Source organism: Haliotis asinina, chromosome 3 (genome assembly GCF_037392515.1).
Source record: "Haliotis asinina isolate JCU_RB_2024 chromosome 3, JCU_Hal_asi_v2, whole genome shotgun sequence".
Taxonomy (NCBI): Eukaryota; Metazoa; Mollusca; class Gastropoda; order Lepetellida; family Haliotidae; genus Haliotis; species Haliotis asinina.
Genome location: NC_090282.1, coordinates 804022 through 830882, shown reverse-complemented (window position 1 = coordinate 830882; position 26861 = coordinate 804022). Strand labels below are relative to the sequence as shown.

The window sequence follows — 26861 nt, the reverse complement described above, 5'->3', positions numbered from 1 at the left end:
TGGGCATATCACTAGGTACTGATCAGTACTATAACCAGCATAACAGCCACATGGGACTTTCACTAGGTACTGATCAGTACTTTAGCCAGGATAATAACTGTGTGGGCATATCACTAGGTACTGATCAGTACCTTAGCCAGGATAATAGCCGTGTGGGCATATCACTAGGTACTGATCAGTACTTTAACCAGCATAACAGCCACATGGGAATTTCACTAGGTACTGATCAGTACTTTAGCCAGGATAATAAGTGTGTGGGCATATCACTAGGTACTGATCAGTACTATAACCAGCATAACAGCCACATGGGAATTTCACTAGGTACTGATCAGTACTTTAGCCAGGATAATAACCGTGTGGGCATATCACTAGGTACTGATCAGTACTATAACCAGGATAATACCCACATGGGCATATCACTAGGTACTCATCAGTACTATAACCACGATAATACCCACATGGGCATATCACTAGGTACTCATCAGTACTATAACCAGGATAATACCCACATGGGCATATCACTTGGTACTGATCAGTACTATAGCCAGGATAATACCCACATGGGCATATCACTAGGTACTGATCACTACTATAGCCAGGATAATACCCACATGGGCATATCACTAGGTACTGATCAGTACTATAGCCAGGATAATAGCCACATGGGCATATCACTAGGTACTGATCAGTACTATAGCCAGGATAATACCCACATGGGCATATCACTAGGTACTGATCAGTACTATAGCCAGGATAATACCCACGTGGGCATATCACTAGGTACTGATCAGTACTATAACCAGGATAATACCCACATGGGCATATCACTAGGTACTCATCAGTACTATAACCACGATAATACCCACATGGGCATATCACTAGGTACTCATCAGTACTATAACCAGGATAATACCCACATGGGCATATCACTTGGTACTGATCAGTACTATAGCCAGGATAATACCCACATGGGCATATCACTAGGTACTGATCACTACTATAGCCAGGATAATACCCACATGGGCATATCACTAGGTACTGATCAGTACTATAGCCAGGATAATAGCCACATGGGCATATCACTAGGTACTGATCAGTACTATAGCCAGGATAATACCCACATGGGCATATCACTAGGTACTCATCAGTACTATAGCCAGGATAATAGCCACATGGGCATATCACTAGGTACTGATCAGTACTATAGCCAGGATAATACCCACATGGGCATATCACTAGGTACTGATCACTACTATAGCCAGGATAATACCCACATGGGCATATCACTAGGTACTGATCAGTACTATAACCACGATAATAGCCACATGGGCATATCACTAGGTACTGATCAGTACTATAGCCAGGATAATACCAACATGGGCATATCACTAGGTACTGATCAGTACTATAACCAGGATAATACCAACATGGGCATATCACTAGGTACTGATCAGTACTATAACCAGGATAATACCCACATGGGCATATCACTAGGTACTGATCAGTACTATAGCCAGGATAATACCAACATGGGCATATCACTAGGTACTGATCAGTACTATAACCACGATAATACCAACATGGGCATATCACTAGGTACTGATCAGTACTATAACCAGGATAATACCCACATGGGCATATCACTAGGTACTCATCAGTACTATAACCAGGATAATAGCCACATGGGCATATCACTAGGTACTGATCAGTACTATAACCAGGATAATACCCACATGGGCATATCACTAGGTACTGATCAGTACTATAACCAGGATAATACCCACATGGGCATATCACTTGGTACTGATCAGTACTATAGCCAGGATAATACCCACATGGGCATATCACTAGGTACTGATCACTACTATAGCCAGGATAATACCCACATGGGCATATCACTAGGTACTGATCAGTACTATAGCCAGGATAATAGCCACATGGGCATATCACTAGGTACTGATCAGTACTATAGCCAGGATAATACCCACATGGGCATATCACTAGGTACTCATCAGTACTATAGCCAGGATAATAGCCACATGGGCATATCACTAGGTACTGATCAGTACTATAGCCAGGATAATACCCACATGGGCATATCACTAGGTACTGATCACTACTATAGCCAGGATAATACCAACATGGGCATATCACTAGGTACTCATCAGTACTTTAACCAGGATAATAGCCATGTGGGCATATCACTAGGTACTCATCAGTACTATAGCCAGGATAATACCCACATGGGCATATCACTTGGCACTGATCACTACTATAGCCAGGATAATACCAACATGGGCATATCACTAGGTACTCATCAGTACTTTAACCAGGATAATAGCCATGTGGGCATATCACTAGGTACTGATCAGTACTATAACCACGATTACAGCCACATGGGCATATCACTAGGTACTGATCACTACTATAGCCAGGATAATACCAACATGGGCATATCACTAGGTACTCATCAGTACTTTAACCAGGATAATAGCCGTGTGGGCATATCACTAGGTACTGATCAGTACTATAGCCAGGATAATAGCCGTGTGGGCATATCACTAGGTACTGATCAGTACTATAACCAGGATAATAGCCATGTGTGCATTTCACTAGGGACTGATCACTGCTATAACCAGGATAAAGGCTGTGTGGGCATATCACTAGGTACTGATCAGTACCTTAACAAGGATAATAACTAGGTAGGCATATCACTAGGTAACTGATCAGTACTTTAGCCAGCATAATACCCACATGGGCATATCACTAGGTACTGATCAGTACTATAGCCAGGATAATACCCACATGGGCATATCACTAGGTACTGATCACTACTATAGCCAGGATAATAGCCACATGGGCATATCACTAGGTACTGATCAGTACTATAGCCAGGATAATACCCACATGGGCATATCACTAGGTACTCATAAGTACTTTAACAAGGATAATAACTGTCTGGGCATATCACTAGGTACTGATCAGTACTATAACCAGGATAAAGGCCGTGTGGGCATTTCACTAGGTACTGATCAGTACTAAAACCAGGATAATAGCTGCGTGGGCATATCACTAGGTACTGATCAGTACTTTGACAAGGATAATAACCGTGTGGGCATTTCACTAGGTACTGATCAGTACTTTGACAAGGATAATAACCGTGTGGGCATTTCACTAGGTACTGATCAGTACTTTGACAAGGATAATAACTGTGTGGGTACAAGACTAAGTGACATATTTAATCATCAGGCTTGACCTACATAGACATCAGGCATCACACATTTAGGGTTCATACTGGTTTTCTAAACTGTAGTCATCAAAATCGCTTCCAGGATAGAAAATGCTATTGAGATCTGTTTTCATCGAGTTATAAAATCAAGACTACTTACTACACATTGCTGACCAAAAGGATTTTGCATGAACCTAACGATTTCTTCCAAGGAAGCAAGGTTGTGGTCGAAGTGACAATATTATCGTAAGTAATATTACATTGACCCACATCCTTGCTTTAAAGAGTGAAATTGTTATGTTACAAAACAATGTCATTCACAATCCTACTGGCCATCAATCAAACACAACTGTTGTTGGTGAAAACAAACTTAAATAGCATTTATCCTCAGACGGGGCACCACCACTTTTGAAAATCGTGAAGTCACGGGCTAAATTCCATTTGAATTATTGAGATTAATGGTTTGTTTTGATCAAGTTAGAAAATCAAAACTACTTTCTAAGAGTTGTTAAATATGTATCTGAATTATGACCAAAAGGATTTTGCATGACACAGCTTGTAACATTAAGACTTCTTCCACGGAAGCGAGGTGGAGGTCGAAGTGAAAATAATGGGCAATAAATTTCTTCACTTGCTTAATTCACTTGGTTTGTAAACGTTCACTCACCAGCATGTAGCCACTTGTCAATGTGCGTCTTTATATTTGGTCTTATAATCCTAATTACTTTATAATCATACTTGTATGCATTTTCATATATGCATCTTAATAAAAAGAAGCGATATAGAGATACTTATAGCAAATTTATAATAGGAACTTAATATCTAGACATTTTATATTTTGTCAGTGTGAATCAAAATTCTAGTGTATGTTGTCTGTATCATCACACTTCATGACAAAAACAATGATTTTGCTGAATGCTACAACTAAATAAAAACAAAGTGCAAACATCAAAATTTAACAAATTAAGTTACAGGAGCAATGTCAGGCTATTACCTTGTTCGAGGAATGTATCCATCAATATCCACAAAAATGAGTGATATACAATTTATCTGCAGATTTCCCAAGTGATGTGTCTTTTAACAGCTTAATATACGAAAAAGTAGTGTATCATTTCAGGTGTATAGTCTCACTGGTCACCCATGATAGCTCACCTGACGCCTAAGTGCATAATGTCCGTCATTCTTTTAAAAAAGTAATTTAGTTATAGAATAATGAACAATCAGTCAATGTATTGGCGGTTAATCCTTTGAAAGAAAGGTGTTGTTTTTCCGTAGACACAGACACGACAGAGCGTATTCAGTACACAGTAAATGTACATACATAAACACTACCTTTTGACAAATCCCCCACTAAAATCCGAATAAAACTAATTAATCAATGAGTCCTTTGATCGATCCAGACACAAGAAATGCCAATTGGGGACAATATATGTCATACTTAGGATTTCACTTTCTCGGTAAAGTACAAATTCTAGTACTTTTTCGGTTGAGTCCCATCCGGGATTCGAACCCGCGGGGGCTGAGTGGGTTAGGCAGCTGACTTTGTGTGCTGGCAATTAGGTGCCTGACTCTGAGGGTGCGGGTTCGAATCCCAGATGGGACTCAACCAAAAAAGTACTAGAATTTGTACTTTACGGAGAAAGTGAAATCCCAAATATGACATATGTTGACTTTCTAAATGGCATCGTGTAATCATAGCCTTTGTCAGGTGATCTAAGTGGCCTTACCACGTATTATACCTGTCATAAATTCATTACCTGAGCATCAAGTGAATGATGACAAATAACGTGTAGGTTTGTACCACCTAACACAGATTACCACCTAGCGACAGCAAGTGATTTTGACAGAATCGTCTATGAAAACAAGGGTTGTAACTCGGAAACTAGGCAAAGCAGGAGACAAAACTAAATGATAGTAGATTATGAGAACATATAGCTTTCATTTTTCACAACAGCTGTCATGATTTCAAGTTTGTATAAACCTGTAAACGAAATAGTTAACCCCTGAAATGTAGATGAATTCTGCATAGGCCCTTATATCTATACTTCATATTGCGTCACAGAGACGCGCTGCTCTGATTGGTTGACATTTTGTTCATGGCTGAGAACTGTGCACTTTTGTAAAAAAGATCGATTTCAGGTAGTTGCAGATCTAAACAAGTAATTTTAATTACGGGGTTTCATTTATGACGATTCCAATGAGTGATTTATGTATTTTCGTCCCCTAGAGTATATGTGATCTGTAATTTGGCTTCTCAGCCTTCATCAATAATAACTTCTTATTGCAGGATTTGTAAATACATTACCAAACATTCTTCATCCATGCAATGGCATATCAGGTGCCGCCAAACACCAGTGGAATTCAAATGTGATTTATGCAAGATAGTGTACACTGACAAAGATAAACTAAAGTAATTTGTTACTGTAAATATCTTTGGAGAGGTGTTTTATATGATGTAAGAACTCCTTTTCACTTTGTGAATAAAGTATCTTTAAACTCAACTAAGATAAAGTAAAATCACAAAAGCAAAAGCATGAAGGGAAATCGTTTCTTTGTGAAGTGTGCGCAAAAGTGTACTTGTCCCACAATTTGAAAAAAATGGTTGCACATACAAATGTACAATTTGCACAGCAGGCTTCATTTCACATCAGTTGTTCAGCATGTAACATGGTGACAGTACGTATGATTTACACAGCTTTGTGTTATATAACTTCTTTTACTTCATGGAGTACACTTGTTCATCATACTCACTTCAAATTAATTTGAAAAGGTTCATGATCAGAATGTTCCATTATATAAATAATTAACCCCCTGGATGCCACAGGGACATATATGTCCCTCCTCTTCACCCCTCACTTTGAAGTCGAATAAAATTCTAAATATACCACGCATATATAAATACTTCACAGTTTTGAATTCTGCGGAAAATTCCCAGTTTCTTGATACCATCCACTATTATCTCAGACCATGCGAAAGTGCTTAAAATCGCCTTTCAAAATAGGCTTCTTCGTAAATGTCGCCATTTTTCAAACTGTACAAAATCGAGATTCACAGCGTTATTTGCAGTATGTTTTGAAATGTGAAAATCGGATAATTACTGGGAGTAATGAATTTCAAAAATAGCATATTAATGATCACTGATATCAAGTTTTCATGTAACCCTGAATGATAATTCTGAAACGTCACCGATGTACCCAGAATCGGTTGGGATGTTTTCGAAAATACACTTACACGAACGCCGAAGTGCGCTTTCCGCCATATTGGATAGTGTTTACAAAATCACGTTTCGAGAAGGCCGGTATTGAGAAGCCCATTACATCATGTATACTTCATAGTTAGCTGCGACAAATGCATCATTGAATTCCCCATATATCTTAGAATCAAATTACAAATGGTCTTTGTCACCAATGCCAACTGTCTAGACAAAACGAAACGAAATATACTTTGTATGAAAACGAACGAAAGACAGCGCTTGACTGAAATGTAAACAAAGAAAAAATCCAATTTTACAGTGCGTAGCATTTTCGGAAATTTCCTAACATCCAGCCGTCTAATCATTGCTTACAATAGCTCAATACGCTTAGTATATTCAGGGGAAGAGTATCGTGGCAAAAAATAGTAAATTGAAAATAGATACAATGAAATAATTTGGTAATTCATAAGAAACTGTCAAACTTTTAGTGCAGCGTGACGCCATGACTGACGCAAAATCACGCAGAACGACAACGGTACTTATCGGCATTTCTGGCTTCTTCCGTCATTTACAATGTAAACGATAAGAACATATCACAATACACAGATAGTCAAAATAATTCTGATTACTTACATCTCACATTTATATACAAAAGATCCCTGAATCAAGGAAAATGTCGTCGCAAAATCCTGTGTACCCTTCTCAGCGAAGCCGCCATTTTGAAAGAAATCGGTCATCGGTAGTGATGTCATACGTCAACATTGTTGCACATATTAGGCAATTTCTTTGAGGTGAAGGTCGGTTGAACAAGAGTAAACACAATGCCCATACCATTCCGATTGCACTTTTAGTATTGTGATGTATATTTTGCGCATCGTTCAGATATTTTTTCATGAAACTGATTTCAGTATCTACGTATATCCATGTTCAACACCATATCATGTGTGGATATAAGGTATCCGTTTTTATTCTTTGAAAGCTTTTGATTGTTTGAATAATATTTACATGGGAAACTGTCTAAGTAAGTGTATTATACCACATTTTAAGCCTCTACACAAGTGTTGGAAGATCACACGTAGCCATTACTGCAACATGTGCTTTAGTTCCCGTGATGTGCAATATTCAGTACGTTGGGACAAATATTGCAGTTTCATATCAACAGGTTAAAAAACAACGATTTAATTCCAACTTAGAAGTAAAACGGATAATATTAATGAAAATGATTTGTACATTTTATGAAATGTAGGGGCACACATACTACTATTTAAAGGAATTGTCTTGTTCATTGTATTGGTTCGTGTCGTTTTTATAGACAAAACTATTATCAATATTAATTGACCAGGTGCGAGTTTGTCAAAACGTTTCATGATTCATTATCATTGTTTTTCGATAATAAAGTCAATTCAAGTGCGATTAAAATATATCTGATGGCAGAATGTCTAACTCAAACAATATTTATACGGAAATTATTAAAAATATATACATCAGGTCAAGTCTTAATTTGGACAAGCATTACGTCCATTTTCTAATACTTCTTTACTGAAACATCGACCTCTTTGTACCTTTCATTGCATACTTATGAAGGGAATTGATTTCGTAATCATGAGAAGAAAAGTCTTTTTCCTAAATGAATACTCAATGAATATTCAGGTGTTGTGAAATTTTCATTTATGCTAAATTGATGCTAGGCAGGTGCGCGTGTTGCTCACAATAAGATATGTAGTAAAACCGTGTAATTGTTGATATATTCAGGACACTATTTCAGTGATAATACCATTCATTTTATATTTTGGCTGAAAAGTGTTGAATTCTGACACCGAAGCCGAAATCTTTTACACATTGAGTGGAAATTAGGTTAGATATATACTAATCAGCAACCAGAGTAGTCTTTTTCCGACGTCACAAAATGCACAAAACATGCTGTGACGTCAACTAAAATGTCGCATTATTTTCAGTTATTTCATTACGTTTGAAAATGTGGCTTTTACTCCGTTAATAATGATGGAAAATTAATAAAAATACATATACACAAACAGGAGAATATGGGAATCTAAGAACTAAAATATATATCGGATAAGGACATCCAAATCGCTATTGCCTGATTTTTGATGTAGTACACTTGCATCTTTTCTTACAAATTGTGAAACTACCAAAAGGTATCCTCTCACATTGGGGAAATTTGTGTTGGAATAGTTTGGTTCACTGTGAACAAAACATCACGAAAATATACTGTCCATATCCACAGCAAATTCTCTCCATGTGATCGGAGTTACATTGACCTAATGTAAACCATAGCTGAGTTATGCCCCCTTATCTTTATACGTGCATGACCTCTCTGTCGACGTTTGACGTCATAGTAGAAAACCGATTTTTGACATTTATTGCGGGTCATTTTTGATTTTGTGAGTATGACGTTATGCATTAGCACATACATCCATTTCATATACACTTATGTCGTTCAGATATCAAGTTGTATTTTCTTCGCTCACACTTTCCGTAAAGATGCCAAATTAAAAAAATCGTAGCAGAGTGCTTTTATTGGTGCACGACTAAAAACTGAGAAATTTACTGTTTTTGAACACACACAAAAGTTTTGGACAACTTTTAGCAGTGTCTATTTCTCAAACCCCTGAGGTAGCCGCAATTATATTTATACCAACGGATAGGAAATCAAATATCCTACATGTCTGTGCAATTTCATAGCCGTACGCAGATCCAGGACCACGCGAGCGCAAATCTCGCACAACGTTCACTTTTCAAACTTTATGAAAATGTGCGCCTGAAAAAAAAACTCGGCATCCAGGGGGTTAAGGGCAAAAGGAAGTACACAGCCATGTTTGATGGCCAAAAAGAAAAGACAAAATATTATTGTGACAAAAAGTTCAAACTTCACCACCATACATCAATTGTATGAACCAGCCCTCCAAATGGAAATGACAAACCTGAAATACCCGGTCATTCAATATCTTGTGTCTCCTCCTCATGCATCCAAGACACTGAAACACCTTGTTCTCATGCTCCTCATCAAGTCTATAAAGTAAACTTAAAGAATCGTATTCGCTCTGTACTCTGCTGCCTTGGGAATTCCACTACAATCCTGGCCATATGAGAAATATCATTGTTGTCTTGCAGTAAAAAGGGTTGACCATAAAAGCAATCCACAACGCATAAGAATGGTACTCCAATGTAAGCCAGAATCTCGTCTTGATAAAGCTGGTAAGATTAGCATCGACCACGTGCAGTAGAGTATGGCCAGTTGGAGTTATCCTTGCCAAAATCATGACCAACCATGAACATCTGCTAAAACAAGGAATCTGTTAAGCAACGCAGCGTTAATGTGCATATTGCGGTTGTGGCTGCTGGACCTGGATGTGTATATTCCTAGGACGCAGTGGCTTGAAATCGCTGCTACAGTCTACCTACAGCATCCTGACTCTAGAGAAACCTACAGTTGAGTCTGGCCAGATTCCAAGTGTCAAAAAACGTCTCATTTTAAGCTGCGTCTCATTTCAAGTTCAACACTAGTCCTGAGGTGATGGGGTACACTGGTAGGATACCATGTGTGAGGCCCATTTCTGTTGTTCCCTCAGTTGATTTTGCTGGAACATTGCTAAAACCTTTGTAAAAGTAAACTCACAAACTCATAACACTGGTACTGAGGATACTAATAATGTGTAGTTCCATTAGCATATACAGAACTCCAAATATTGCTACATTTTAAATCCATGATAAGAAAATAGTACAAAAATTCTGAATCCATCTCTTCGAACATCTCACAAGATACACAAATTTACTCAACGTACGCCATTGTGGAAGCTGACACTGTATGGCCACATCTATGTCTTTGTGGTGAACACCATTTAGTTGGTCAACTTCAAATCTCTCTGAGTAGAGTAGTTGTGAGGATGCTAATGTGGTCGGTCTATGAAATGATCAAAGCAACTTTACCTTTTCAATGTATCCCTGTTCCTCTGCTTCACTTTCTTTTTTTAAAAACAGTGATTCACAGCTGTGGAAAAGTGATCCACATAAGGGTTATATTCACACCCAACCTTCTCTTCCCTGTTACTCACAGTGAAACTGATTGAAAATATACTTTGTTACATCAAAACCCCTGCCTATTTAATATTTTCGATAAACTTTAAGAAAAGGTGTACAGAAAATTCCCATCACTGAACATTCAAAATTTCCTATCACTGATTTCTGTGGTCACTGTACTCCCACTGAACATCAGTTTTACATTTGGTACAATAATTTCTTCAATTTTCATCTGACTGACTTCATCTTTTTAACAGAAGCTACTACTCATGATACTTTGTGATTCTGAACATCATTCATAGTAAAAATGAAATTATACTCCAATAAAGTTAGTATTTGTATACATCAAGAGACATGTTGTGCCGATAATCGATAACTGCTCTATGTTTAACCTAGCAGCTTGAAACTTTCTCCAAGTAACCATCAGAAACTTTGCATTCATGTAATGTTAATATTTAAACAATACTGTTCGTCTTTCACAAATGGTGACTAGATTCTTAACACCAAACTTACATTCACCACCAAAACAGTATGCCATCACTGAAAATGCAGTCAGACAGTCACCACATCACTGCACCTCTGCAGGACAGTGGTTCCTGGGACTGAATATGTTTCAAAAGACAAAAAGTAGATTTTCAAAATGGCATTTGTTATTACTGCAGTAATGGACTTCAGGCATGGCATATTTAGACTTCTATCATGACATATTTAAACTTCTGACAAGACATATTCAGACATCAGACATGGCAAATTTAGACCTCTGGCCTGACACATGTAGACATCAGGCATGGCACATTTAGACTTCAAGCATGACACATTTACACTTCTGGCATGACATATTAAGACATCGGAAAGCATATTTAGACTTCAGTAATGACATATTGAGACATCAGACATGGCACATTTAGACTTCAGGTGCTCGTAACTTGAAGCAGTCATTAAATCTGTCCCTAATGCATGGTTAACAAATGCTTTAGAAACATCATTAGAAACTTTAAGTAGTGTATCACAAAGCATGCGCTAAACAATACTTACGCATTCATTAGGCGTTCCTTAAACAAGCGTAACTCCAAACATAGACAGCTTAAGGCAATGAGATTCCCTGTGAATCACATGCTTTTGTAGCAAACATTGTGCAATGGCAGACAGCATACTACAGGCAGTGCTAGCACAGTTGCATTTGACACTTTGTACTGTTCCATCTGTTTGGATAGTACTTTTAATGAAGTTGAGAAACTGCATGAATTCACACAGAACACTACCAACAGTTTGGTCATTGACCGCAGCACAATATTGGTAATCTGCGTCGCTTGCCGCTCTATTCTACATCTTCATTGCTATCTTGGTAGAACTGACATGGGCAAGGTGACGTTGCTACAGTTCTTGAAATTTCCAATCTTAAGTGTCAAACTTGTTCTGATATATAGTTGAAATGGAGCAGGACAACATTTCATACGAGCCAACTAAGGGAAGGAACCATCGGAAAGCCCAGTTCAACGGTGAAGAGAGATCGATTCTCGTACAAGAATTTTCTAAACATGAAGATGTTTTAGTCAACAAATTTTCCGACACTGTTTTTTTACACTTGAAAAAAATCAAAAGGCTTGGGAAAAGATCTGTAGTGCTGTGAATAGCGTAAACCCGTCAGTAATAAGAACAGTTTCAGATATTATAAAGAAATGGCAAGACATAAAATCATCCACTAAAACAAAAGCAGCATTACGAAGAAAAGAAATGAAGAAAACTGGAGGCGGTAAAATTTGTTGTAAAACCCTGGATGAAACAGAACAATTTGCTTTTGGGACTATAGGTGACACCACCATTGAAGGTGTAGAGGAGGGCATTGACATGTTTGTGAGCGAGCCATCCACGTCTACAGCTGTTGTGAATGATCATGTTCATGTATATGAAGTGGTAAATGAGCCAGCACCCAGAAAATACATCATATGTGAATCTGAGTCCTCAAAATCGAAGACATCAACAAAACAAAGAAACTATCCGAAAACCATGAAAGAAAATAACGAGGAAAAAATAATAACAATTGAATAAGAAAGACTGGAAATCAACAGTCAACAATTGGCTGTTGAGAAAGATGTCTTGTCGTTGAAGAGCAGAGACTCAAAATAAAGAAACTTAAAATGGCAATTCAGTTCCCTGAGTACGCTGCCTGCTTAAATGTCTTGTCAACTGATGCTGTTTTCCACTACCAAGAGGAGGAATGCAAAACCACAGACAATCATGGAGGAGAGGCACAACCCCACATCACCGTCTACAGGGACTAAGATTACATGCACTTGTATAAGTATAAGTAATGTTTCTGAATGTTCTCCTGTCTTATTTCTAAGGCTTATGATATGCATTAGTTTGAATGAATATGACAGTCTTGATAAGAATCTTCAAGTGTGAAAACAAGTAAAATACTGAAATCATGACAAATGATATATTTTGAAAGGTTTTTTGTATATGTTGAATTTTGTTGTACACATGTTCTTTTTCTGTTAAACTATCATTTCCTTGCAAAGATTGTTTCAAGTAAATTGTTACGAACTTCAAAACCATTTCTTTGTTGTTGATGTCCAGGAACCAAGAAGTCATCATCGTTCTTATCGTCGTTGTCATCGTCATCATTGTCATGAAGTTCTTCAAGAAGTGATAGGCCATTTGAAATGCACATATTGTGCACCTTTTCAGTTGCAACTATTATTTTGCAACATTTGGAAGTTTCAAAAAACAAACACCTTCCAGATTTGTGAAGACAACAAAATTTCATTTTCCACACAACGATTGTCCTTTCAGTTGTGTTTCAGGTTTTACGCTGGCCGATGTTGTACCATTGTTCGTTTGGTGAGGTATGATTCAACACAGTAGTCATCATCCATGGAGCACATGCATACCCACTGTCTCCCAGCAATCTTCCACCAAGCCTTGTTCAAATGACTGCTTCAGGTTGCACACAAATATGAGAATAGTGAATGCTGCCAGGCTATTCTGCAACTATGATTTGTAGTTGAGCCCCATTCACAATTTGCACATTTATTCGATGGTATCCTTTCCTAGACACAAACAAATGTTCATCTTTTGCTAGCTCTTTGATTTGGATAATTGTACCGTTTATAGATCCAAGCACATTTGGAAAGTCAGCTATTTGGTGGAAATCAGCATTCACTTTTTGTTTTTCAACTTGTGTCTTTGGAAAATGAAAATACTCATTGGTATGTTTGCACAATGATGTTGAAGCTGCCATTTTGGACAAACCTTGTACATCTGCGCAAGCGGACAAGAAACTGCCAGTTACATAATAACGCAGCACTGTCACCACTTGTAGTGACACAGAGCATTTGACCAATATGTAGGACGTGCAACATCATCTCTGATTAATTCACACAGTTAAAAAATCAGTGGTCTGTGGAGTCTGAATCTTGCCTGTATTTCATCATCATTCAACATATCTAAAGGGTTATGTCTGTCACAGGACACATGGTTTACATTATGGACTCTCCACTATTTCCCCATTTCTCACACAGAGATAAACTGCCATTTTGAAAGGTTGACATGGTTTATGACCAGTTAAAGACTGCTTAAGAGGCTGGTAAGGGACACACCTTAAACACAGTTGCTAACTTGCCTTGTAAGGAATGTCCTCACTATCAGGACTGCTTCGAGTTACACAACATTAAAGTAGTGTCTACTTAATGACTGTCCTTAATTAATGACAATCTAATGACTTCATCGAGTTAAGAGCCCCAGGCCTGACAGTTAACATATTCATCCTTCTGGCATGGCATTTTGACATCAGCATGACATATTTAGATATCAATGACTGATACTTTTAGACATCAGGAATTGATACATTTAAACATTACGGCTACCAAACAATACTTATGTGAAAACCAAGCACAAGAATCTGTGTACCAGTGATGACAAAATACTGGTCAGGTGACAGATTTCAGCAACAGTCCCACCCATGGTTGTTACCGTCAGCAAGCAAGCCATTTTCATGATCACGTTGTATTGCAACTGCAGTTATTATGAAATAATCCGATACTAGTTTGACATTGCCTGAACTGTTATGTTGTATGTGCAGCACATGCTTGTCATACCTGTACTGTTTATGTTGTATGTGCAGCACATGCTTGTCATACCTGTACTGTTATGTTGTATGTGCAGCACATGCTTGTCATACCTGTACTGTTATGTTGTATGTGCAGCACATGCTTGTCATACCTGTACTGTTATGTTGTATGTGCAGCACATGCTTGTCATACCTGTACTGTTATGTTGTATGTGCAGCACATGCTTGTCATACCTGTACTGTTATGTTGTATGTGCAGCACATGCTTGTCATACCTGTACTGTTCTGTTGTATGTGCAGCACATGCTTGTCATACCTGTACTGTTCTGTTGTATGTGCAGCACATGCTTGTCATACCTGTACTGTTCTGTTGTATGTGCAGCACATGCTTGTCATACCTGTACTGTTATGTTGTATGTGCAGCACATGCTTGTCATACCTGTACTGTTATGTTGTATGTGCAGCACATGCTTGTCATACCTGTACTGTTATGTTGTATGTGCAGCACATGCTTGTCATACCTGTACTGTTATGTTGTATGTGCAGCACATGCTTGTCATACCTGTACTGTTATGTTGTATGTGCAGCACATGCTTGTCATACCTGTACTGTTATGTTGTATGTGCAGCACATGCTTGTCATACCTGTACTGTTTATGTTGTATGTGCAGCACATGCTTGTCATACCTGAACTGTTATGTTGTATGTGCAGCACATGCTTGTCATACCTGTACTGTTATGTTGTACGTGCAGCACATGCTTGTCATACCTGTACTGTTATGTTGTATGTGCAGCACATGCTTGTCATACCTGTACTGTTATGTTGTACGTGCAGCACATGCTTGTCATACCTGTACTGTTATGTTGTATGTGCAGCACATGCTTGTCATACCTGTACTGTTATGTTGTATGTGCAGCACATGCTTGTCATACCTGTACTGTTTATGTTGTATGTGCAGCACATGCTTGTCATACCTGAACTGTTATGTTGTATGTGCAGCACATGCTTGTCATACCTGAACTGTTATGTTGTACGTGCAGCACATGCTTGTCATACCTGTACTGTTATGTTGTATGTGCAGCACATGCTTGTCATACCTGTACTGTTATGTTGTATGTGCAGCACATGCTTGTCATACCTGTACTGTTATGTTGTATGTGCAGCACATGCTTGTCATACCTGAACTGTTATGTTGTACGTGCAGCACATGCTTGTCATACCTGTACTGTTTATGTTGTATGTGCAGCACATGCTTGTCATACCTGTACTGTTATGTTGTATGTGCAGCACATGCTTGTCATACCTGTACTGTTTATGTTGTATGTGCAGCACATGCTTGTCATACCTGTACTGTTATGTTGTACGTGCAGCACATGCTTGTCATACCTGTACTATTCTGTTGTATGTGCAGCACATGCTTGTCATACCTGTACTGTTTATGTTGTATGTGCAGCACATGCTTGTCATACCTGTACTGTTATGTTGTATGTGCAGCACATGCTTGTCATACCTGTACTATTCTGTTGTATGTGCAGCACATGCTTGTCATACCTGTACTGTTTATGTTGTATGTGCAGCACATGCTTGTCATACCTGTACTGTTTATGTTGTATGTGCAGCACATGCTTGTCATTACTGACATACTGACATTTAACACGCCAGTTCCAATTTTGTTACCTATGTTTTAAATTATCATTCACAGTTAGAATCAAACTGACCAAAGACAATAGGGACTAACACCATATTCCCATACAAACAATTGACAAATCCAGAAATATTTTATAACATTTTCATCTGTTTTTTTGCTTTTTTTTTTATCATCTTTATTTCCAGTTTACATGATACATTCTGGTATATGTCAGGGAAGGTATGAGTAGTTACACAGTGTATATTTGCTCACAAAGATATTTGCTTGCTATACCTTTAACACGCTTTCACAAATCCCAATCATGAAATAGATACACACTCCATTCCAACTGCAATGACAATCGCAAATGCGCTTATAATATATTCTCTGGGTTATTACACCTGAATAGATTATGAAAAGATGACCAGAAGGTGAAGAACTCGCTATTGCTACATGTAGAATATGCATTGTATTTTGTGATTTCATAGTATTTTGCTATCTCCCTTACTACATGGTTAAAATATGGAACTTGTTTTGTTTTGTGTGTATATATTACTTGTTTCACTACAAGACATATTGCATTTAAAGAGTTATTGTTCCTCCCTTTAAACCCGAGTAGAATAGTTTCTGGTGTAAAATCAATTTTGTCACCAGTTCCAGTCTTAAGCCAGCTGGCCAGGTTCTCCCAAATCTTTCTAACATGACAGCAACCATAAAACAGATGGATAATTCTTTCTGGTTCTTTTGAACAAAATGTACACATAGGTGTGTCATTTAGTCTTATTCTATTTAAGAAAATGTTTGTAGGTATAATATCGTGTAGTATCCTCATCTGTAGCCATTTCAAAGTACTACATTTTGTATATCAATTTGCCATAATGTATATGTTTCTTAACATTGTGTTATCATATTGTATTTCAAAGACCCTTTCCCACTTTTTATGTGCATATGATTTATTATAGTTTGGATCAAGTAATGAGGTATAGAACGTTTTGATGCCTTTAACCTTCAAATTTAATTTGGATATATTGAAAGGTAGTATTGGAGAAAATGTTATTGTTATGGGAAGGGAAATGTGTCTTTTCTTTAAACAGGCTGTTATGGAAGATTTGATACTGTAATATCTTAAGATAATCATTCTGACACGATATATTTCTTGCAGCTCTTCATGAGTGTAAAATTCTCCTGCAGTGGGGTTCATTAGATCATAGATAAAGTGTATTCCTGCACTGTACCATTTTTCTATAAAAAGTGACATGTTGCCTACTTTTAACATGTAATTAAACCAAATACTTTGACTTAATATATCAATTGAATTTAGAGTCTTGTATTGTTTTTGTAAATAAAATCCCCAAATTTGAAACATGCTTGTTGGAATTTATTTATTGTTTCATCCGGGGGTGATGGAATTGAAGAAAATACATGATTTAATTATGCTAGTAATAGTGACTTCAAAATAACATTTCTCCCAATTGGGGTAAGTGTTCTTGTTGACCATAACTTCATTTCATTCTCTATCTTTTTTAATTTATTTTCATAATTCAGTTTCACCATTTCATCAAGGTCTACATCAAAAATGACACCCAACAGCTTAAAGCTGCTTTGGGTCCAATCTAAATGCCAGTCTTTACAGAGTTTATATCTACATCTTTTCTTAGAACCTATCCAGATCAATCTTGTCTTGTCTGCATTAATTTTTAATCCAGAGAACCTTGCAAAGAAAGATAAGTATTCGGTAAGGCATATAGACTACTCTCTGTGCCATCCAAAGGTAGGGAAGTATCATCGGCAAATTGTGCATGTACATATTCAATACTTCCTTTTTTAATACCTTTTATATTTTTATTGTTTCTAATGAGTATAGCCAAAATTTCTGCACATAAGATAAAAATATATGGTGATACAGGATCTCCTTAACAACAGCCCATAGCTATAGGGAAAAAAGTGCTGGCAAATCCACTTAGAAGTATACTTGATTTCATATCATTAAAAACAGTTCTAATCCACTTCTGAAAACTAGGTCCGAAGTTAAAAAATTTCAATCCGTTTAGGATAAAATTTCTGTCAAAGCCTCTTCAAAATCAGTCAGAACTAATAGTCCTGGGCCTGCTTGCTCAGAGCAATCTTAGTTACAATCAATCTTAGGCCCCTACAATCAACTTTACAATCATCATACAATTGCCCTAATCCACTTGCACAAAGACGATCTTAAGACAGCACCGATTTAAAATCGCGATCTTAACTAAGATCGAACTCTTCAACATTGGAGGTAGAAATTTCTTAAACTAGACTCCTGTCTACAGTTGTTTCAAGTGCGCATAGCATGCTGTGCAATATAAAACGTGGAACTGGTTACTGCACACAACTGACATACCCTCCTTAATCGCACCTTGCAGAATTTTCATGGAAACGAAACAAACAAACAAAACCCCACAAATCTTTGTAATGATAACGTGGACGGTAACATATATGGTAACTCGTACCTCGTGGGTTACTCTCTAATTTTTCTACATTCTAATATGATTTATGAACTAAGAATGTGATACTGCAACCACAGAAATATCACGTTTTATGAAATATTGAAATACAACAAATACATTAACAAATTTGGGGTTTGCATTATTGACCTAATAATCATGGAAAATATAAGATAACATATATTATAAATGTACCTAAATGTACCATGATTTGTCAATGACTGTCAAGGAATCTGAGTTTGGCACCTAGTCGTTGTTATTTGCAGTAAAATCCCAAATATATCCCACAAGCATTAGACTTGCAAAGATATGAAAGGGTGACGACTGTGGGAGCATTGTGGAAAATGCATGACAGGGAAATATGAAAACGATATTATTCTGTGTGTGTTGTATGTGTTGTTAAATACTTATCCCCAGTATGTTAACTGCTTTACACTAGATTGTTGATAATTATTTTTTCTTTTTGTAAAAAAACTTTCTTACGCAAATTTCACATGCCTCAGCAAGTCTATTTTCCTGTTTGAAGAATACTTGTATTATATTCAAAATGCATAGATAAAAACTCTTGTCTCTCATCAGAAAGAGACATAATTCTGTACGTTATTCAAGTGTAGATTATTGTAATGATAAAGCATGACAAAGTCATTGACATGACTATGGCCGAAAAGAAATATACATGGAGATCTGCACTGTCACAACTTAACATACATTGTATTTGAGAATGGCAGATTTGACGGCAGCGGCATAATATGCAAATGGAAACCACTCCAATCTCGTGTAAAAACTAAGATTAGCTGCCCTTGAGTTACTGAAAAGGTCATGGCCACTGCTAATCGCATGCAGACACCTTTCGTTACTATCCTTTCCTTGATTATCAAAAAGGTATGGTGTTCATACTTTTTCCAACACTGAATCGGGTGAGAATTGTACTCTATGATATCGACTCAATAATGATGTTGTTCACAACCGCAAATAACGATATTTCTGACGTTAAATCGATGTTGTTTTCTCCATGTTGGTAAGTGTCGAGGCGAATCATACAGTTTTATGCAATATGAAAGCAATCCCCACAAATAAAGCTAGCTTGGATGCCATTTTGCTACTGACTACAATGATCTTAGCTCCTTACAACTGGTTCCGACCTATTGTAAGTTTTGATTGTAACTTACAATGATCTTAGTCTACAATCGCTTTGTGCAAGAGGATGGCGATTGTAACTGAAACCTAAGATCGCGATCTTAAGGATTTACAATAACTGTAGCTCTAAGATCGTTTTGTGCAAGTGGGCCCTGATATTTTGTAGAATTCTGTGTACTCCATTAAATCGTAAATTAACCTTGTGACCTCACCAATATATCTTCCTGGTACAAAGCCCTTTTGATCCTCATTTATTATTAATGGAAGTATCTGTTTCATTCTATTGGCTATAACCCCTGAAGCAATTTTATATGATGTGTTTAAGAGAGAAATTGGCCTGCAATTCTTTAAAAATAGTTTTGTTTTGTTTTCTTTTGGTAGGCATGTGATTAATCCTTGTTTCTGAGTAATTGATAGATTTTCATCTTGACACGCATAATTTAACAAATTTATCAAGAATATATTTAGGTCTAACCAAAAGAATTTTAAAAATTCTGCTGTAAAACCATCAGGTCCAGGACTTTTGTTGTTTTTCATGTTTTTTAATGCCTCTAAGGTTTTTGTATATGTTAATTCAACCTCTAAAGTTGCGTCATTGTCTTCATTTAGTTTTGGTATATCGTAATTATTTAACAGAGAATCAAGATTAATTTGTGTGCAGTTTTCTTTTTTATAAAGTTTTTTGTAAAAGGTTTCAGTTTCGTTTAGTATTTCTTCTTGATCCCTAATGGTTGTTCCATCATTTTTTTTAATTTCTGACATAAATTTGTTTAAAAAATGTCTAAATTCCAAATTTAAAAAATATCTACTTGGTTTTTCTCCCTGCTCAACCCATTTAGCCTTAGATCTAATAAAGGATCCTTTTGTTTTATTTATTTCAAATTCATTAATTTCAGTTTTTATGCCATTTATTCTCTCTAAAATTTGTTCTTTATTTTGTGGGTTGTCGTTTTTATCCAGTTCTGTCTCTAAATCATGCAACACTGTTTCTAGATTGATGATTCTCATCTTATCCCTTTTTTACTTTGTTGATGTATAGTAAATTGTTAGGCCTCTAATCTCCATAAAAATCATTTCCCAGAGTAATTGATCATTAATTTGATATTTTGAAATTTGGTCGTCGGTTTTAGATTTATATTTGTTTAAAGTATTCCTGACAGTTTCTTTGACTAACTGTACATACTTTGGTTCTTGTAATAATTATTGAATTTCCAAAATCCTTTACCTCTTTGTGTTTCAGATAGAGATAATGTTATTGAAATATAAGTGAATGGTCCGAATCTATACTTGGGCTTATATCACAGTTAGTAACATTTTGTAATAGATTATGAGAAATAAAAAAATAGTCTAGTCCAGCTTGGTTAATTGGAGTAGGCTGACGCCAGGTAAATATTCTCTTGAAGGGGTTAGTTTCCCTCCATGGATCTTTTAGATCTAAAATGTGAATAAAATCAATAATTTTTTCTCTAGCTTTTGGGTTATTAATATTTTTACAATTGAAAGTGTCTTTCGTAGGGTCTTGTACTGTATTCCAATCTCCACATAAAATAATTTGTGCCCCTCCTAATTGTTCCACGTGTCGTATAATTCTGGTGAATCTTGGTTTGAGCCATACACGTTTGCTAATGTGTAAAGTTTTTCACATATTTTTACATTTAATAGTATATAATTTCCTGAATCATTATTGACAACCACATCTTCAACTTTGAATTCCAAGTTATTATTAAATAAAACAGTTGTTCCTCTGGCATTACTTTTGAATGATGTCATATGGCACTGACTGTAGCCCCATTGTTGTCTAATGATTTGTTCTTGATCTTTGGTAAAATGCACATCTTGTAAACAATAAATGTTGGCTTTTTTTTTCGTAAGAATCGAAACACTTTATTTCTTTTAAAAGGATTATTTAAATCCCTACAGTTTAGAGACACAATCTTAATTTTTTCTTTTTCAACCATTTTCAAAGGTACTAATTTCTTCGACCTATAATACTATGTAGTCATAATAAAGACATAGGATGGGATTTATGAAAGTGTATTTATCAGTGGCATATTTTGTGGATTTTTCATTGTTTTGTATATGGAAATAAGAATTCAAACATCTTAAAAGTATGAATGGAAAAAGCACTTCTATAAAGATAGATTTATGGTTTCTTTAGTACACTCTTTGTTTTTAAGAAACTTGACATATGGTTCTGTATTCTTGGGGAACTACAGTGGTGTGTTTAAACATAACATCACTATTTCAGGCATTGTATTTTTATCCCTATAATACTATTAAAACAATATCTTACCATTAGTGTAATATAGTGTAGTGTAACTCACCACAGTATACAACTAGAAGGGTATGTTTACCAGAGATGTGTTACAATGAAATATACCTTTAGTTCTGTTCGCACAGTATACATTATATAGTGAAATTAGTCACCATTACATAAGTTACTGTTACAGATCATGAGGAGCACAGTTATTCCTGTAATTAATCTTTACAGAAGTGTGAATAAAATGTAGCATTTTATGTACAAACTTTGAGAGTGACTTTGTATAGAGTGTTTGGTTCACATTTTCATCTTGATATTGGCTGCATGTTGACATGGAGTACACCAATCTTACCTGTGTGAAACTTCCGATATCCCACAGGTGAAAGTAGCCATTTAGGGACAAGGCAGCCAGTTCCTGGAACAAACAACAAGGGTGAACATTTACCTGAACACATCTTCCAAACACTAACCTCCTGATCCCCATTATAACATTATAACACAGCCCCTGGGCGTGCACTGAGTCCATCCCATGAACACACCCACAGGGCACACACTCAGAACCCATCCCACTCAGAACCCATCCCATCCAAGGAACACTGGAGCCATCTGCCATCTCTTAAGATTTAATGCTGCTGCCACTCTGGCAAGATCCTAATCTTATCCAGACTGGACTTCCACAATAGTGTTTGTGCAGGCATCACTTCTGAACTAGACACACTTCAGAAGATCCAGAATAGCACAGCAAGACTTGTGACGGAGAACCAAATCCAGATGTCACATATCTCCCATACTAAAGTCACTCCATTGGCTTCCCATTCGCAAAAGAATAAAATTCAAAACACTGTCTCTTGTATATTCAGCACTAAACAGTTCATTGCCCTACTACATGCAAGATCTTGTAACACCCCACACTCCAGCACAGTTTCGCAGATATCAAGATAAAGGTCTTCTCAGGTACAAGTGGCAAACTTTTGGCAGCAGATGTTTCAGTGTACACACAGCTTACACCCTCTCCATGTCAAGACTCAAAACATTCTTGTTCAACCACAACTAAATCTTATAACACTTCTTCCTGTATATAGTGTGCATATTTACTGTTGCGTAAAGAGCATGCCTTTTGGGTGTGAAGTTACTACTGCACTCTACAAATGTCCATATTATTATTATTATTAAAACACATCCACATGGCACACACTCTAAACATATCCCATGTACACACTCACTGGGCACAAACAGAATCCATACCACATTTCAAAGGATTGAGAATGTCTTCATGCTGTTGAAGCAAACTTTACATTTCCTTCCTCAGACACTGTCCTTTCCCATGCTAACAGATCTTAGAAACTTTAAAAAAATACAAAACCTGTAGGTAGGCTCCAAAATCTTCTTTATCATACAGAAAAATATTGCTTAAAATGTCAGCACACTGATGCAGCAAGATAATGACTACAGACTGGCAGTCACATGATCAACCAGTAACAGGTCACATGCCCTGCAGGAGGTTTCTGACATAGAAACAGTATAATGGGGTGCATTCAGACGAAATGCTTAAAGAAACTGAAAACTCTGTTACAGGTCATGTCTACTCAACTGTAGACCAAAAAGAAAAATGTAATTTTCTGAATAGAATTGATATTTTATACTTATCCTGACTCATGCTTAATTGCTTAGTGGAACACCTGAAATCCCTTGAAATTCCCTTCTAAAAGAAGCCGACATAAAAATACGCTCACCCACAAATAGCCTCCCCTCCTGCGCACATGGTCAGCCGATTGGCCATGACAACCACTCTCTCCATAATAATCATCCGACATGAGAATATGGGAATTCAGCATGTCTATGGGGGACGGCTGGGAGGGCTTTCGTCAGGATAAGTATAAAATATCAACTTTATTAAGAAAATTACATATTTTTCCTTGTCCTGACTCATGCTTACTTGCTTACAGAATCCGACCAAAACGGCAGTGGGTCAGACCACTCTGGATTCTGCTGTCTGTCTGCTAATATTACATCCAAATTTTCCCCCTTTAGGAACTTGTAATGGCGATAATCCTAATGGCGTTCTACTAGTGTCTGATGCAACTGAATGTCAAGAAATAGCAATTGAGACTAGCTGCAACCATTCTTCATGTACAAGCTGGTATCTTCATTACGAGCACAGGGTCATAATAACTCATGCTAGTCTGTTCAAGACGTGCGCATATACTCTCCACCATTATATATCCCGCAGAGCGTCTGGCTTCCCAAAGTCATGTGAGCAATTGGGTGAGTGAACTCAGCGCCTTCGGGAGCCATTAGTTGCTGCTCAACTACAAGAGGCCCAAATTAGTGAATGCCAGTGACGTCCTCCATGACTATGTCTCGTAGGTAATGGTTGGTAAACACCGTGTTTGATTTCCAAAAGCAGCCCTCCATTATAGTTAATAGCAAGCAATTCCCATGTAGCGCTAGTGTAGAGGCCAAGGCTCTGACTTCATGTGGGTTGGAAGCTTGTGGAGGTTCTAATCCTGTTGCTTTGTAGACTGTCCGTACAACAGCTCTGATCCACACTGAGATAGTGCTGTGGAATACTTCCGTTGGTGTCTCAGTAGGGATGAACAGGCACCTGAAACGTTGTCGTCTAGACTTGGTATGTGCGATGTATATCTTCAATGCTCTGACTGGACATAATGATAAGTTTTGCGTATCATGAGGTCCAAGGATTGAAGACAAGGCTGGTATGTGTAACCATCTGTCCGGTTGACCTGGCAGTTGAGTTTTCGCAACAATATCCCATCCTAGACCCAGATGAGCTGTCTCTTGGTGACTTGCATCAAACCTTGTTAGATTGAAGTCTAGAGAGGGAATTTCTGACATTCATGCAACTGTAGCCAAGGCAAGTAAAAACATTGTCTTCTGAGTTAGCAGTTCAAATGAGGTCTGGTAGAGAGGCTCATACGCATCACTTGTGACATGTTGGAGTACAAAGTTTAGATCCCAAGTTGAGGCTCTAAGCTGTGTTGTTGATCTTCTAACTTGAAGGGGCGTAGTATGGCGAGTAGCTCGGGTACTTAGTCAGCTTGGTCCCCATTTCCATGGTGACGATTGAGCTGAGAACTGCCAAGTATGTAGATAATGTAGAGCCTTCAGACCTCTGGAATGGTGTAGATGGCATAGATAATCTGCTATCTGAGGATGTGTTGCCTTCATCGCCGTGAATCCTTTCTTCCTAACGTATGTCTCAAAGTGTTTCCACTTGTCATCATACAGGGTGCGAGTGGATTTCCGCTCTCGCCGAGTATCCTCTGTGCTTTAAACAGGTCTTGATAGGATCCATACGTGAAGTTGGAACGCAGATGGTTTGCCATGCGCCTGTTTAGTGTGAGGATGGATGAGAAGATTCTTCCAATCTGGTCATTGTAGCACTGGTTGTCCTAACTCTTCTATAAGTGTTGGAAACCAAAGTCTCATTAACCAGTAAGGCACGACCAAGATCAGTTGTAGCCCCTTCGTCTGTTTGATTATCTCGATGAATTTTTGGTAACAGCACTGGAGGGGGAAACGCAAATGCTGGTACCGATGACACAAAGGTTGTTGTCTGTTTGTTGAACCTTGTTGCAAATATGTCTATTTGCGGCAATCCAAATGTCTGGCTGATTACCGGTAGTTGAAACACATCTCAGTGCAGCATCCACTCTCTTGGTGATGGACAAAGAGGACGAGATAAGGCATCTGCCATGTTGTTGCAGACTCCTGGTATGTGACATGCTTTTATTTGGAGATTCAGACTACCGACCATGTCAAAGAGTTGAAACATCAGGTGTAGTAGAGATGGAGATCTCATTGACCCTTGCTTGTTTATGTAGAAAGCCACTGTTGAGTTGTCTATGTGGATCATCAGTAGCTTGTCTCTCAGTGTTGTTGACCAGTGATGGATAACATGCATCACCACTTTCATCTCCAACTGTGCAACCTCGTTGTTTAGATCGGTCTTCGTCTGGTCATATCCTGAGGTGACGTGAGTAGACTGAGCAGACATTGTCACTGTCGTAGTGGTAATGGAGAGAGTAGAACTTCAAGCATCGACTTGAACTTAGATCCACCGATTCTCTGGGACAGCAGTGTATTTTCATGTAGTGATGAATCAAATCCTGAGGAATTTAGATTCACGTTTCATCCGAGCTAAGTTAGTAGCCTGATAGTGAAGTACAACTGTAGACTGAGTTGATTTCTGTCATGACGAACTTGTAAGCTGTGAAGATATGTCATTCTTTGTCTTCAGATCTTTTTATAGCTGGCTGCCTGCCTGTCCAAACTGTCATTCATTGCAGCAAGCCTTGTGATAGGCAACGTTGAATCTGCTGTTAGAAGACCTCTATACTGCCTGGAGAATCAAATGACACTGTTAACTGCTAATCTGGAGTGTAATCGGCATCTTTCCAGCGTTGAAAGTCTGTAATCAAATGTAGATAACTTCTTGATACTGGAACAATAACACCACATTCTGTGCAGGGCACTGTCTTTCAAGGACCAATCAGATTGTAGACGTGACATCACCGCTGTAGCATCACGTGTCTAGATGAGCAAAAATGAAAAAAGCGAAAAAGCTCCTACCGCTTTAAACTTATTTAGACAGACTGTCTTCCAGGTAGATGTGTCAGAGAATTCCCCAATTCAGCAGAGTTGGAGACGACCACCCACTTGACACGGTTGTATGGGAACGGCTGGGGGGTAGAAGACACCAGTTGTTGCAAACCCGATCTTCAATGTTTACCTCCTCTGGATGCTCTAGTATTAAATTTCTTATCTCTCAATCTCTGGACTCTGGAGAACTTGGACTTGTTAGAGT

At 37.7% G+C, this 26861-nt stretch overlaps 1 protein-coding gene across 1 annotated transcript in view; it reads right to left on the bottom strand.

Moving 5' to 3' along the window:
- The window catches only part of LOC137277284 (DDB1- and CUL4-associated factor 12-like), a 79879-nt gene that overhangs the window by 26964 nt on the left and 26054 nt on the right, over nt 1–26861 (bottom strand). Inside the window, exon 6 of the mRNA XM_067808943.1 lies at nt 22386–22448. Within this exon, the coding sequence (XP_067665044.1) occupies nt 22386–22448 (63 nt within the window). The remainder of the gene's footprint in view (nt 1–22385; nt 22449–26861) is intronic.